The sequence below is a fragment of the Bubalus bubalis genome, chromosome 23 (assembly GCF_019923935.1).
Source record: "Bubalus bubalis isolate 160015118507 breed Murrah chromosome 23, NDDB_SH_1, whole genome shotgun sequence".
NCBI lineage: Eukaryota > Metazoa > Chordata > Mammalia > Artiodactyla > Bovidae > Bubalus > Bubalus bubalis.
The window spans coordinates 41,427,515-41,440,754 of NC_059179.1; the positions used below are offsets into that span (position 1 = coordinate 41,427,515).

Genomic DNA, 13,240 nt, shown 5'->3' on the forward strand with positions numbered 1-13,240 from the left:
TGACCAGGTCAACTTTGGTTTCAGAAACTAGTGAACAAAGAGTGAGGGAAAGAAAAATACCTCTTTATTCACAATCTTGTGGGAAAGCTCCCCTCCCCATCCCCAACGCCCCCAGCAGCCTACAAGGCTTTACAGAGTTTTCTCAGTTTACGCTCATTCATTATAGTCTGCATTTGAAAAAATAGCTATTTCTTAAATATATCATCTTCTCTGTGCTGGTTTCTGTAAAGGAAAGTACCATTACGGGCTGCCTGACCATCACCTTATTCTAAACCATGAACAAGACCGGCCCAAGAGAACTGGAATCGGGTTTGACGTGACCCCTCAAACATGGCTCTGTCCCCTACATGACTCTCACACAAACCCTTCTCCCCAGCAGTGCTTACAAACATTTTTAAAATCAAGATGGCAAGGACCAAGATGAACAAATTTAATGAGGATGAACTTTCAAGGCGGAGCCTGGACCATTCCCACAGGGAACCGGAAGATTGCTCTGGGAACGTCCTACTTAAAAAACCTTGACTCTCTCCTTAAACCCAGACTGCCCTTAAAAAGCAGGTAGGAAACCTGAGATATCCAAGAATAGATTGGGGGCGGGGGGGAGATCATTTCAGGAACAGGAAGCTGGTATTAATATTACTTATAATATCAAGAAGAAGGTAATTTTTAACATAGAATTTCTATCATCTTTTAAAATGTACATGAAAACATTTCTGAGCCTTCTGAGCAGTCTTTTGTCAAAGGGAATCATGCTGAAATTTTATTATGTAGACTCTATGATCAATGCTTACTCACTATGAGCATAGTAAACACATATATATATATTTATGTGTGTATTTAATGATATATATACATATATATATTTTAAAGGAAGTTAGCGGTCATTAGTTTTGGAGCTAAGAGGGGCCTCATGGACAGATAAAGTTCTAAGAGGCTTTACACCTAAGTGTCTGGGCCACAGAAGCAAAGAGCAGAAGCAAAAAGACAAAAAGGTAAAAAAAAAAAAGACAAAGGTAAACATGAAAAGCCTGCAGAATCCACCTCCGCAATACGCTGACCTCAGCTGCAGGGCCCACCAGTAACACCATCTCCACAGCCTCCACTGACCCCATATATGTCTTGAGCTCCATCTGCAGAGAAGGACTCAGAGATTTCAAGGAACAGGTTTGGCTAAAAACACTTTCCCGAATCCTAACGCCCTGCATCAGGTCATGAGCTATGGATGCCAAAGGAGGTGGGTGTTCACAGACGAAAAGGATTCCCACATGAAGAAGCACAAATCACCACTCATCACGGTGGGAACCCGGCTTGAAGGTCACAGGCCAGAAGACTGGGAACAGCAGTCAGAGTCAGTCTGGCAATGAGACAGGACAGGCCCCAACCGGACGAGGTCTGGCAGAGTCCACAGCCAGAACACCCTCTCCAAGGCCAGTAGCGTAGCCCTGCTCGCTGGACCTCAGGGATCCTAGAACCCCTGTGCAGAGTGTGCAGGGAACTTGGAGACGGAGAAACCCCTGGGGTGGTGATGGGGGGAGCGGCTCTGGGTGAGGAGGCCCGTCCCGCCTTCTCTGGTATTGGTGAGGTTTCCAGGACACGGTGAGTGGGAGCCGCCTTCCCACAGGAGGTGAGAGGACATGGGCACTGAAAAAAGTCTCAGGAAGGATCTGTGAGAGCCTGAGCCTTGGTCACCTCTGGGGAGACGGGTTAGAAGTTGAGCAGGGAGGGGGTGGAATATATCTTATTCCAGAACCTTCTAAAGCATTTGCATTTGATTACCATGCATATGTATCTCTTTTACATTCTAGAAAAACAAAGAACTTTTCCTTAATGACAAAAATATTTTTAAGAATGAGAAGGATCTGGGCTGAGGCATGTCATGGGCAGAAGTCGGGGGCATGGAAAATGGGGCATAGTCTTGAAATATACTGATGTCTAAAATGAGTCAAAAACGACGAGATCTTGGCTCTCATCTCTTCTCTGGGCTACAGGCTGGGTGTTGGGGCATCTCTGCATCCTTCCAGGTGGGTCCCCAGTGACTCCCCCAGCCTAGCTGGCGCCCTTCCCCTGCGAACTGTTTACAATGTGGGACCCTGAGTGGGGATAGGGGCAGTCCCACCTGGACCAAGTGCCCCACTGTGAGCTGTAGGGTCCCTATTCGAACACTAACTGTGAGAGCTTCAGCTAGTCACTTGACCTTCCTAAACTCGAGTCTCCTCGTCTGTTAAAAGGAGGCCAGAACAAGGAGATCCAACCAGGATCCAAGGAGACCCAACCAGTCCAAGGAGATCCACCCAGTCCATCCTCAAGGAAATCAGTCCTGAATATTCACTGGAAGGACTGATGCTGAAGCTGAAATTCCAATACTTTGGCTACCTGATGTGAAGAACTGACTCATTAGAAAAGACTCTGACACTGGGCAAGATTGAAGGTGGGAGGAGAAGGGGATGACAGAGGATGAGATGGTTGGATGGCATCACCGATTCAATGGACATGAGTTTGAGCAAGCTCCAGGAGTTGGTGAAGGACAGGGAAGCCTGGCATGCTGTAGTCCATGGGGTCACAAAGAGTCGGACATGTCTGAGCGACTGAACTGAACTGAGAACAGTTCCCATGAATTACTGTGAGGGTAAAATGAGGTCATACCCACAAAGCGTTTAGCCTGGCACCTGCTAAGAGCTCAGTTTGCTACCAACACCACAATGGCTTCTCTTAGCATCTTCTCTTTTTTTGCCTGCACCCCAGTGGTATATGGGAACTTAGTTCCCTGACCAGGGACCGGACCCATGCCCCCTGTATTGGAAGGTGATATCTTAACCACTGGACGGCCAGGGAGGTCCCTTAGCATCTTTTTAGAGTCATTTGCTGCTCAGATTCATGGGAGTTTATGAGGATCCCTCTCTCTGGGGAAGCCTGCAGACTTGCAGCCTAGCATTGTTCTGTGCGTGAGATGCTGTCTGTCAGATGGCATGCAGCAGGGAGAAAGCAATTCCACCGCATTAAGGGTAGGATTTGCCTTAATGGTTTGAAAGATGAGACCCTCTGCTCACAGCCAGGGTGGGTGCGTAGAGCTGGAGGGGTCCAGTGGGCAGAAGTGGAAGCCTCAGAAATTAAGGAGTCAGGGGACAGTCCCAGGGCAGGAGGAGAGCTGGAGAGTTAAGAAAGTCCTCATGACAAATAGGACTTAGTGGCTGCCTCAGAAAGAAAAACGAAGCATTCAGTCAGAAGTTAACTGCTCCGCGGCTAACCTGTGACCCCAGAGGAATCTTTGTACAAACCCGTGACAAGAGTTCACACCCATACACATCTTCCCCCACAGACAGAGTGGCTCCCACAAGGTTTTAATGAGAAAGCTTTGAAAATGGAAAACCTTCCCCAACCTTGTTGCTGTCACTAGGATGAAGGTTATGGAAACTTTGTTCAGATTAAGGGCAGAGGTTTAGATTCCATGGACAGATCTGGAAGATACTTCTGTTTAAAAAAAAAAAAATACACAAAGAGAAAAAAAAGAGAAGAAAATGTCCCGAGTGGAAGAATCGACAGAATTCAATCCCTCTGTCTACGGAAGGTATATCATAATTTTACCTCCATGCATTTTACTATGCTTTTAAAATCCCCTCTGGGACTGTAAAACATGACTGGCTTTCTCTTCATTCCATCTTACTCTGAGTGCTAACATGTTTGCAGGGCTGGCCCAATCCCTTGCAGGCAATTCCTCTGAGGAACACCGTGTTTCTAGAGCTTCTCTCTTCTGGACCACATTCTCTAAGGAATTCCACTGAATTTCACTTCTGAATCCTGCTTCTGCAACACAGGTAATCACTCTTTTTTTGGGGGGGGGGGGGTGGGAACAAAATCAAAACCTTCCCTCTCAGATATGCTCCTCCAGTTCCAGGTTTCCTTTTCCTCTGATTTTAAAAGATCCCATTGATAGTGATCACTGAGTTACTTAAAACAATAAACACTAACACTCTAAAATAAGCTGTTTCCCCACTCCCAAATCCTGCAGGCCCTTTTCCATCATGTTTTGCCACAGTCTCCACTCAGCTTCCTCTCTCTCCGGAATCTCTTTACCATAAATTCCTCGTGCCATAAATCAAGCTCTTAACCAAATGTGTTTTTTCTCCTATTTCCACAGCACATAAAGGAGATTAGGTAAGGAAGCAGGGTTTTTTTTTTTCTTTTCTTTTTAAAGGGCCACCAAGACATTGTGTTGTCCTTTGATACTAGATTTGATTCATCAATGAGAGGGGGGCCTGCAGAGAACAGGGCAGGCAGAGGTATAGATGCCAGGAGGAGGAGGACTCACACATGGACCACAGCCAGCCAGAGAAACCCTCTGACGCTCAGTCCAGGGATCCACATTCTCAAACCAGAGCACAAGGCCCCAGAGCTAACACAGTGATGCTGTAAGCGCCGCCTATCACTCCCCAACAGGAAACAAAGTGCCTTTACCACCTAGAGCTGGTGAATGAGATAAAGGGTCAAGGGATGGGGGGAGGGGAGGATTTGTTTTCCTTCCATGACAAATTTTAGGTAAACAGGCAGGGGAGCTAATTTGACACTTACTTTCCTCCTTTAGTAAGTCTCTGCCTCCCCAAACCTCTCCCCAGAGAAATCCTATCAAACCCCGACCGGTCTCATCAGCCCAAACCCAGGTCTGATCTTAGCTGAACTTCGTGTCTTCTGGAAGCTGAGAGGAGAGAACAGCCAAGTGGGGGCCAGGTGCCCACATGCAAGGGCAAATTCCAGTTAAGCCATCCATGACCATCCAATTACCTACATGCTTGTTGGAACCAGCCAGTTCCATTAGACCACTTGAATGACCAAAATACAGAGAATGTTCCAAGATCATGCTGTTTAGCTGCTAGGCAGCAAATGCACTTCTAGATGTGGGCCTGCCCTTCACAGAATTCAATGGGTTTCATAACACGGCCCCCAGAACTGGCTCCCAAACCACACATGCCATCTTTGACCCATTCACGATGTCCCTGGGAATGTGTCCTTTGCCTCAAAGATACTGTTATAAAACATGACCTTGACTGACCTTGATTTTTCTCTGGTTTTTGATCTATCTGTACCAGTAATCAAGAGGGTGAAATTAAAGTCTGGGGAAAGAAAAAAAAAAAACAAAACCAAAAACCAACCCTGCTGCCCCGTCCTGAGATGCTGGTGGTGAGCCAGCATGAGGTGCATGCATGTGAGGGGTTATCTGCTGATGCAAGTGTATCTCCATCCCGCCCCATGGAAGAGTCTGGCTCTCAAAAACGAACTGGATGTGCTCAGAGAAACCAACTCAACAAACCCAGCAATGCTGCCTACCTCCTGAACAAACAGCTCACTTCCTTTCACACCTCTCCCCGCCCCCACAGAACTAATGTGGGCAACACAGGAAAAGTACAGCCCACCCGGCAACTCATGGATGTGTCAGGAAGACTTCCCAATGGCCACACCGTCCACTAGCAGCCCTGGAGACCTGTACAAGAGCCAACAGGCTCAGGCAGACTACCCTCTCTGGGCTGGCTCTTGCTGGTCCCGTTGTCTGAGCCCCAGCTCAGAACACGGAAGGATCCCTGCCAAAGGAAATGGGGAGACGCCCTACACTACCCACCTCCCCCACCAAAAAGCTATTTCTCTTTCCCCAAACATCAGAATCTATAAAGAGCCTCAACAAACTCATGGTTACCAAGAAATGATAACAAGGAATTTCTTCTTTGGTACCAGAGAGAAATATTTTTGTGTCAAAACAAATAACAAACTTGTATGTTGGTCTTACACTGGTAAGTCCAGTACATATTAGTAAATGTCAACAAAAAAAATTCACAATAGGATAAAACAATTTTTTTAAAACCTGCTCTTGTTCTAAAAAGGGAGCAACGATGGATCTAGTGAGATGTGGTCTGTGCATATCTTGGGAGGGGCAAGGATCAGGGCCAAGAAGATGAAATTCCAGGCACATGCAGGACGGCAAGTGCCTAGGAAATACCGAGGAACAGTCCATCCCCAAGACATCTAATTACAGCTCACCTGTCGCCAGGTAAAGGCATGCCTGGCATCCCTGTGGTATGCTCTCTGTCATCATCGTATCTGCAGGCCTTTCTGGGGCTTTTCATTCCAGCCACAGTCCAATAACCCTCTTTTATCCAGGTATCTGATAAGCATTCTTCCACCAAAGGGGCCATGCTTATTATGGACGAACGACTCTTTGTCAAGAATCAGTGGGTCCCACACGTGCAGCTGAGATGTGTCAACATCCCCCCAAATAAACGCCCAGAGATCTGTTTTTCCAGGGGACTGGTACCTGCCCACTTTCTACTGCTTCTCTTATACTATTTGACCCTACTGAAACACAAGGCCATTGCATCTCAAATGAAGGCCCCCAAATAACTTTGGAGCCATTGGCAAAGGCCACAGGCCATGTCTTTCATGAAACCTGTGTTAGACTAAGCACTCAGAAAATTAAGAAGAAAGGAGGGGCGGGAGGGATAAACAAGGAGGAAGAACTAGAATGCTGCCTTCAGTTACACACAGGGAAGGACAGGAAAAAGGACCAACTTAGACCGAGACGGACAATGAAGAAACACCAGTCAGCCAGAGAGAAATCAAGCACAAAGACCAGAGCTGAGTCAAGGGGATTTTAAAGGCATCTGCTTCTTCTATATTAAATAAAAAGAAGAGCACTATAACAGCTGCAGAAAAAAAAAAAGTATGATGAAATAATTACAGGACAATGGTCTAGCTACACCAAATTAAAGGTTTCTTCCAGAAGGTAGCATTTTTCCCTATTAGAAAAAAAAAAAATAATAGAGATGGGAATACCACTCCCTCTTTCAAGTCCCTAGAGTCAGGATCTCAAGATGGTAGCTGTAAAAATGGTCCAAATGGCTGTAAAAAATGGTCCTGAGGGTCGGGGAGGGGTGGCCACACCACCTGAAGGTCACTGAAGGTGCCATGTTATAAGAGTCATCTTAAGACTGAACTCTCCCAGAATCAGGCAAGTGGCCTCATCATCAATTCCTGGCCCCAAGAAAGATATGCTCGGTCGCTTCAGTTGTGTCTGACTCTGCGACCCCATGGACTGTAGCCCACCAGGCTCCTCTGTCCATGGAATTCTGCAGGCAAGAACACTGGAATGGACTGCCATGCCCTCCTCCAGGGGATCTTCCCAACCCAGGGATCAAACCTGCATCTCCTGCATTGCAGGCAAATTCTTTACCAATGAGTCACCAGGGAAGCCCCGAGAAAGACAGTGTGCCACTTTAATAAAACAGCATTCTTGGAGGCAGGGGGAACCAATGACATCTTTCTCCCCTGCCTCACCCTGCTGCCACTCTTAAGACCATGTGGGCACTGCCCTACACTTGACACACTCCAAATGCTACCCTCAGCCTCCACTTTTTTTTTTTTTAGCCTCCATTTAGAAAGACCTGCTTGAAACATAGATTCAAAGAAGTCAACAAGGACCCATTCAGCCCAGAGTTCGGAGCTAGGCTGAGAACAGCCATATCTGTGCCAAAATCGCTGCTGACAAACTGGTTCCTAATGTTTCCTAATGCCTTGTCCAGAAAATATCATTGCCACCTGCAGTCCCAGGAGGGGTAAGGCTGGGATTAATCCAGAGTTTCTCAGAGTGCATTTCAGAATCATCTGAGGACTTACTTCAGATGCAGATTCCTGGTCCTCTTCAAAACCTACTCAACCAGAATCTCTGGGGCTACAAGTAAGGAATCTGCCATTTTAACAAGCATGCTGTACACACCGAGTTAGAGCCTGTGAGTTAGCCATTTTCCTTACTGTTTCAAAACTCATGTCTTTATTGGAACCAAGTACTAAATACTTTTGGAAACACTGCCTTCACACCTGCCTTCCCCTTCCATCTTTGTGAGCACTTCCAGCCCCACCAGCTTTGCCAGGCTTTGGTTTAAGGCAGAGGTGTTGGCTCCAACTTGTCCCATTTGCCCGAAGCAAAAGTAAACCCACCGGGAGGCACAGACGATCAAAAAGGAACCAACAAAACTGAGGTTAACAAGCTCGAGGGTAACAACAACTAGTCGCCTGTTCAACATACAAATCATTCTGCCACCAAATCCACAGTCACGTTCATGGAAACACCTAATCAGAACATATTATAGGCATATGTGTGTGTGCGTGCTCAGTCATGCGACCCCATGGACTGCAGCCTGCCAGGTTCCTCTGTCCGTGGGATTTTCCTGGCAAGAATACTGGAGTGGGTTGCCATTTCCTCCTCCGGGGAATCTTCCTGACTCAGGGATGGAACCTGCATCTCCTGCACTGCAGACAGATTCTGTACCACTGAGCCACTGGGGGGACTACAGGATTCTATTTTAATAATCAGAGGTAGATGCCAAATCCAGTTAAGACAGACCTCATGGGGTAGTAGTTCAGACACCTCCAGGTACAGGTTTCTGACCTTGACTTCAAAAAAAGTAAGTCCAAGAAAACCAGAATCCCTTCCTTTCCAACAGGCATCAGTCTATCGCCAAAAAAAGCATTCGATCACAGGGACAATGAAGGCTTATGCCACTGCACTTGAGTCCCACCAAACACACCAAGGTGTTACCTCTTGAGTTATTTCCAGTCCTGCAGATGAGCTCAGAGTCTGGCACCACTGGGCTTTCTCACCCTCAGAACTAGACTCAGCTGACCTCACCAATGCACCAGGACTTGACCTTCCAAGCTCCAGACACTGATTGGACAGACGCCCACTAAGAGACCAGTCAGAACCACCAGCACAGGGATGCTCCCAAAAATAGAAGCACAGAAGCAGAGGAAGAGACCCAAGAGCTGGCTGGGCTTGGGGAGTGGTAAAGTTCTTCAAACTCTTTATCTACTTTCTGTTACCTGTCTCCGCAGGGGGATGCGCTTGGTCAGCTTGTGCACAGCCGGCTGGCTGCTGAAGTCCGGCTTCTTGGTCGTGTTCCTCATCCGGCACAAGATGACCGTCACCACCATGCAGGCGATGAAGAACACCCCTATGCAGTAAATGGCTATTTCCAGGTAGTCTGGGGAAGCTGGGATCTCCTTTTCTCTTACAGGAGCTAGATTGCAGATCACAGGAGAGGAACAGATAAGCAGGCCACAGAGTTAGGAGACTGCACTGATGCTTCCTGGCATAACTACAGGAAATCAAAAAGCGACAATCATTCCCAAGGCAAGATGGGCCTCCCAACAGCTCAGCACTGCAGGAGGCATGGGCTCTGGGCCTGCCGTGCACCTCTTCTAAAAAGAAGTGAATAACTCTGGGCTCCTTGTTTTACCACTGGGGCCCAGGTGGTCTCTTATCACTACCTCAACGGACCTCCGGAATCCTGAGATCATGATGGATTGGCTGACACCAAGGTACGAGGGTCAGGTTACAAGGTCACATTCCGTTAAGACATTTGGGTAGGGTAGGATGGTCACCCACACCCACGACAAAAGGGCTGCCTTCTTCCTTGATGGTCTTGGATGCAAACCATTTAAAAATTTTAAAATATGAACGATGCCCACTTTTGTCTCTAAAGGAAGAATGCCTCTGTCTTATTTGGGTGAGCTCTTCCAAAGGAAGATGTGACCAAGTCATTTGCCCAGATGAACACAGTTTCAAAGCAAACAAAAAAATTATTCATCTACTGGGCTGGTTGGAAAAGGTTCCGATTTCTAAATATAGTCCAGTAGATTATTTAACTAAACAAATGCTTTTAATAATAAAGACTGAATTGGTTATAGTACAGAATCATTATGTCTATATAATAAAAAGTATGTAACATTCTTTAATAACCATTTAAATGTTTGTGTATCTGGTTATACACGTCACAACTTTTAAAGAAAAAACAGAGATGATGTCACATGTGAGGGCACATAAAACTGCTTAAGTTAGAAACTCTTACACTAACTTCCAATAATCTGTTCCCTCCTTGGTCCTCAATGATCAATCAACAAGCAGTGTATTTCCAAATAGTACTTTTCTCAAACTGCATTCTTAATTAATGTGCTTGTACTGTCAGGCAAATCGGTTAAGAAGTGCCAGTCGGGCACTTGTAAAATGCAATACTGCAAGTAAAAGCAAGCTCAATACACGAGGCATCTCACTGTCGCAAAGCAAATACTCAGAGCGGATTCACAACAAAAGGAAAAAATGAATGCAATGGCATTATTTAAAGCTTATACATTTGAGTCAGAAAACTATTCGCAAGATAGTCAAAACTCTTAGCAGCACAGCACAAAATGAAATGATCAATTTATTTTTGCTAGATATAAAATAAGCATGCAGGTAGGCACCAAACTCTAAAAATAAGGAATTAATAACTGGAGTGGAACATTATGAGCTGGCAAACCATAGTCTATGCAGTTTCACAAAGGAAATGACAAAGAGACAGATGTATTAAAGAAGATAGTAGTTAAAACTTGACTAGGGTAGAGATGTCAGTTAAAAGATTTAGACAGCGGCAGTGTTTAGGCAAGAGGGCTTCAGTGATGTTGATTTCTCTGTAGGGTAGAAATAACATCAAGCCCAAGATGGCAAGAGCATGCTTTGCAGTAAAAGCCTAAGAGTCTGTTCCATTACATCATGCAGCAAGCCACCGATCCCCAAGTAGATAACACACTGCTTCTGAACACCCTACACACAGAGGTATTCCTGCCCAGGAGCCTCAACATACACCCATCTATTTACATCTCATTAAAAACAGGAAGTGGAACAAAAAAAATTTTTTTTAATACATATGGGATTTTAACAAAATGGAATTTGAAATGAGAAAAATCACTTTGAATTTTACAGAGTGATTTCAACTTCTTCCTTAAAAGAAACCAAGATGGGTGAATTTACACATTGACTCAATAACTCATTAAAAACATAAGATCTCTCGGAGTTTGAAGGGTAAAATTTCACTTGATCATAAATAAATGTGCAGGAGGGATCTCATTGTAAGTGAATTTCCAAGGCAACTTTCTTATCCCAGGGGGGTAATTTTAAACATTTTGAAAAATTTTTATGTGAGGGGAAAAGGGGCCATTCCTGAGAACAGAAGCTGTGTTAATTTCATAGCAATCAACCAAGAAGAGGGAAAAAACCATGGAGAGAAAGAGCAGTATATACCTGGCAGAACTGTCAACCATGCAGAGTGAAAGGATATCCCAATAGAATTACCCGCCAAGCACGTATATTCCCCAGCATCCTCAAAAGTTACATTCCGAATATAGAGAACCTCAATTTCTTTGTCCGTGGTATTAACACCGGCGGCCTAGAAAACAAGGAAAGCAAGAGAAAAGGCTAGACGACACAGGAATGATTGTGGAGGGGGCCATGGAACCATGAGGCATTGTACCGGGACCTCCAGCGGGTACCGGCCACTGGAAGATTCCAATCGCAGCCCATCCACAAAGCCCACAACCAAGAGACACTGAGCAACATGGAGCAGCTCACCTCCACAGGCCCGTCACCACACCGGCTTCACCACCTAGACATACATGCATGCGATCAAAGGCATGGAAAAATCAACCCACAGAGATCCATTCTCTGGGTCTTTGCTTGCTTGCTTTGGATGGAGGAGTGATTTTCCAAAAGTAGGGCACCCAGAAGTCCAAGCTGGGTTCTGGTCCTGTTGGCTGCAGACTCCCACCTTGAAAAAAGGATGGCTCTGTCTAAATTGTTGTATTGCAAGACAGCACACCGCAGGTTAGTCCAAGTGGATACTTGGCATATCCTTCCAGGCCTGTGAGAACCACCAGGGTGGGGTTCTGTGTTGGTTACCAGGCTCTGGTTACTTTTACTCCTATACAACCACCTTGACATACATTGCATTGAAAGAAAATGGAAGAAAGCATGATATTGATAGCAAAAAAACTGGGCTCTTTTTTTTTCTTTTTGCAACAAAAACATTTGCATGTGAACCATGACAAATTGGTGGCTCAGACAGTAAAGAATCTGCCTGCAATGTAGGAGACCCGGGTTCGATCCCTGGGTTAGGAAGATCCCCTGGAGAAGGGAATGGCTAACCACTCCAGTATTCTTGCCTGGATAATTTCACAGAGGAGCCTGGTGGACTACAGTCCATGGTGTCACTAAGAGTCAGACATGACTGACTCATGTCACTTTCATATGAAAAACTGAGAAAAGCAATCTACTGTCTTTAATAGCCAGTCAGCAGTACATTTATTCATGGAGATAGAATATCCTTGAACTTGGGATAACAAGGTCAAGGACAGTATTCTGTATCAATTAGGTAACAGAGAAAATGGTGCTCTGTTGAACCAATGATATTGTGCCAATATTTCTCTAAAAATCTGTGGTTGGGGAGGTATCAAATTCTGCTGTTATGCAAATGCCACAAGCCAACAGGCACACCGGTGTGTGTCTGCAACAGTGCTGATGTGCAACAATGATGGGAGATGTGCAGCCTGGACAAGAAAAACCAGAAGGAACAACTTCAAAACTGGGTGGGGGGCGAAGGGCAATCTTCAAAAGAAATTAGAGCAAGCGCTTTGAACGCGTGTGGGTATTTTTCCATGGCTGCTGGCATCCTACCAGCTGCATCACGGAAGAAAGATTATGATGAATATACCAAGACCACAGAATCACCCTATAAGCTGCTTGCAATCTCCCAAAGCACCAGGTCTTTTCAGCTTCTATATCCAGCCTTCTTTAAAAAAAAAAAAAAAAAAAAAAAAACCAAACAAAAACATTGTTACCTTGCTGTTTTGGCAGGACAGTGAGCCAGGCAGACTGGTTGGCCTGCCCTATATAATTGGAGACCTTACAAATATACTCCCCAGCATCCGCCTCAGTCACATTGAACAGAGCCAACACTTCTGCATTGGAACTATTTATCCCCGAGTGCTGGAATAGACACAGGAGAACAATATAACGGCCAACCCGGAAGGACTTCACAAGGTCCCACCACCAACACACCACCAAAAAACCACCTCCATCTCATCTAAACAGCAGCATCAAAAGGCTGTGGGTTTAGAAGGAAGAAAAATAAGTCAACTGGTGGACAGTGGAAGTGACCCAGTGGAGAGGGGAGAGAGGGTGTGATCAATTCCCTTGAAGAAAGGGCCTGCAGTTCCCCAAGCTGAGCATCTCTTTCCAGCTTTTTGGATCCTGGGTGTTTGTAGCTGGAGAGCACACTTTGGTGATTTAATGTTTTGAGTTAAGCTACCTATGGTTCTACTGGAAGACTGTTCTTCTTAAGGACATTCTCTATGAGCAACTCAATGTGGGAGATGTGTCAGGCAGTGTGCT

General features: G+C 45.6%; 1 protein-coding gene across 16 annotated transcripts in view; it reads right to left on the minus strand.

The window, feature by feature from the left end:
* Positions 1–13,240, minus strand: part of FGFR2 (fibroblast growth factor receptor 2) — a 107,567-nt gene that overhangs the window by 24,495 nt on the left and 69,832 nt on the right. For 9 of the 16 annotated variants that reach the window (XM_025274220.3, XM_025274216.3, XM_025274208.3 and 6 more), the window contains 2 exons: positions 12,688–12,835; positions 8,854–9,056 (listed from right to left, as the gene is read on the minus strand). In XM_025274220.3, coding sequence (XP_025130005.1) covers positions 8,854–9,056; positions 12,688–12,835 — 351 coding nt within the window. Of the gene's footprint in view, positions 1–8,853; positions 9,057–11,095; positions 11,241–12,687; positions 12,836–13,240 lie in introns of all 16 variants that reach the window. The other 7 variants (XM_025274221.3, XM_025274219.3, XM_025274209.3 and 4 more) reach the window with 3 other exon arrangements.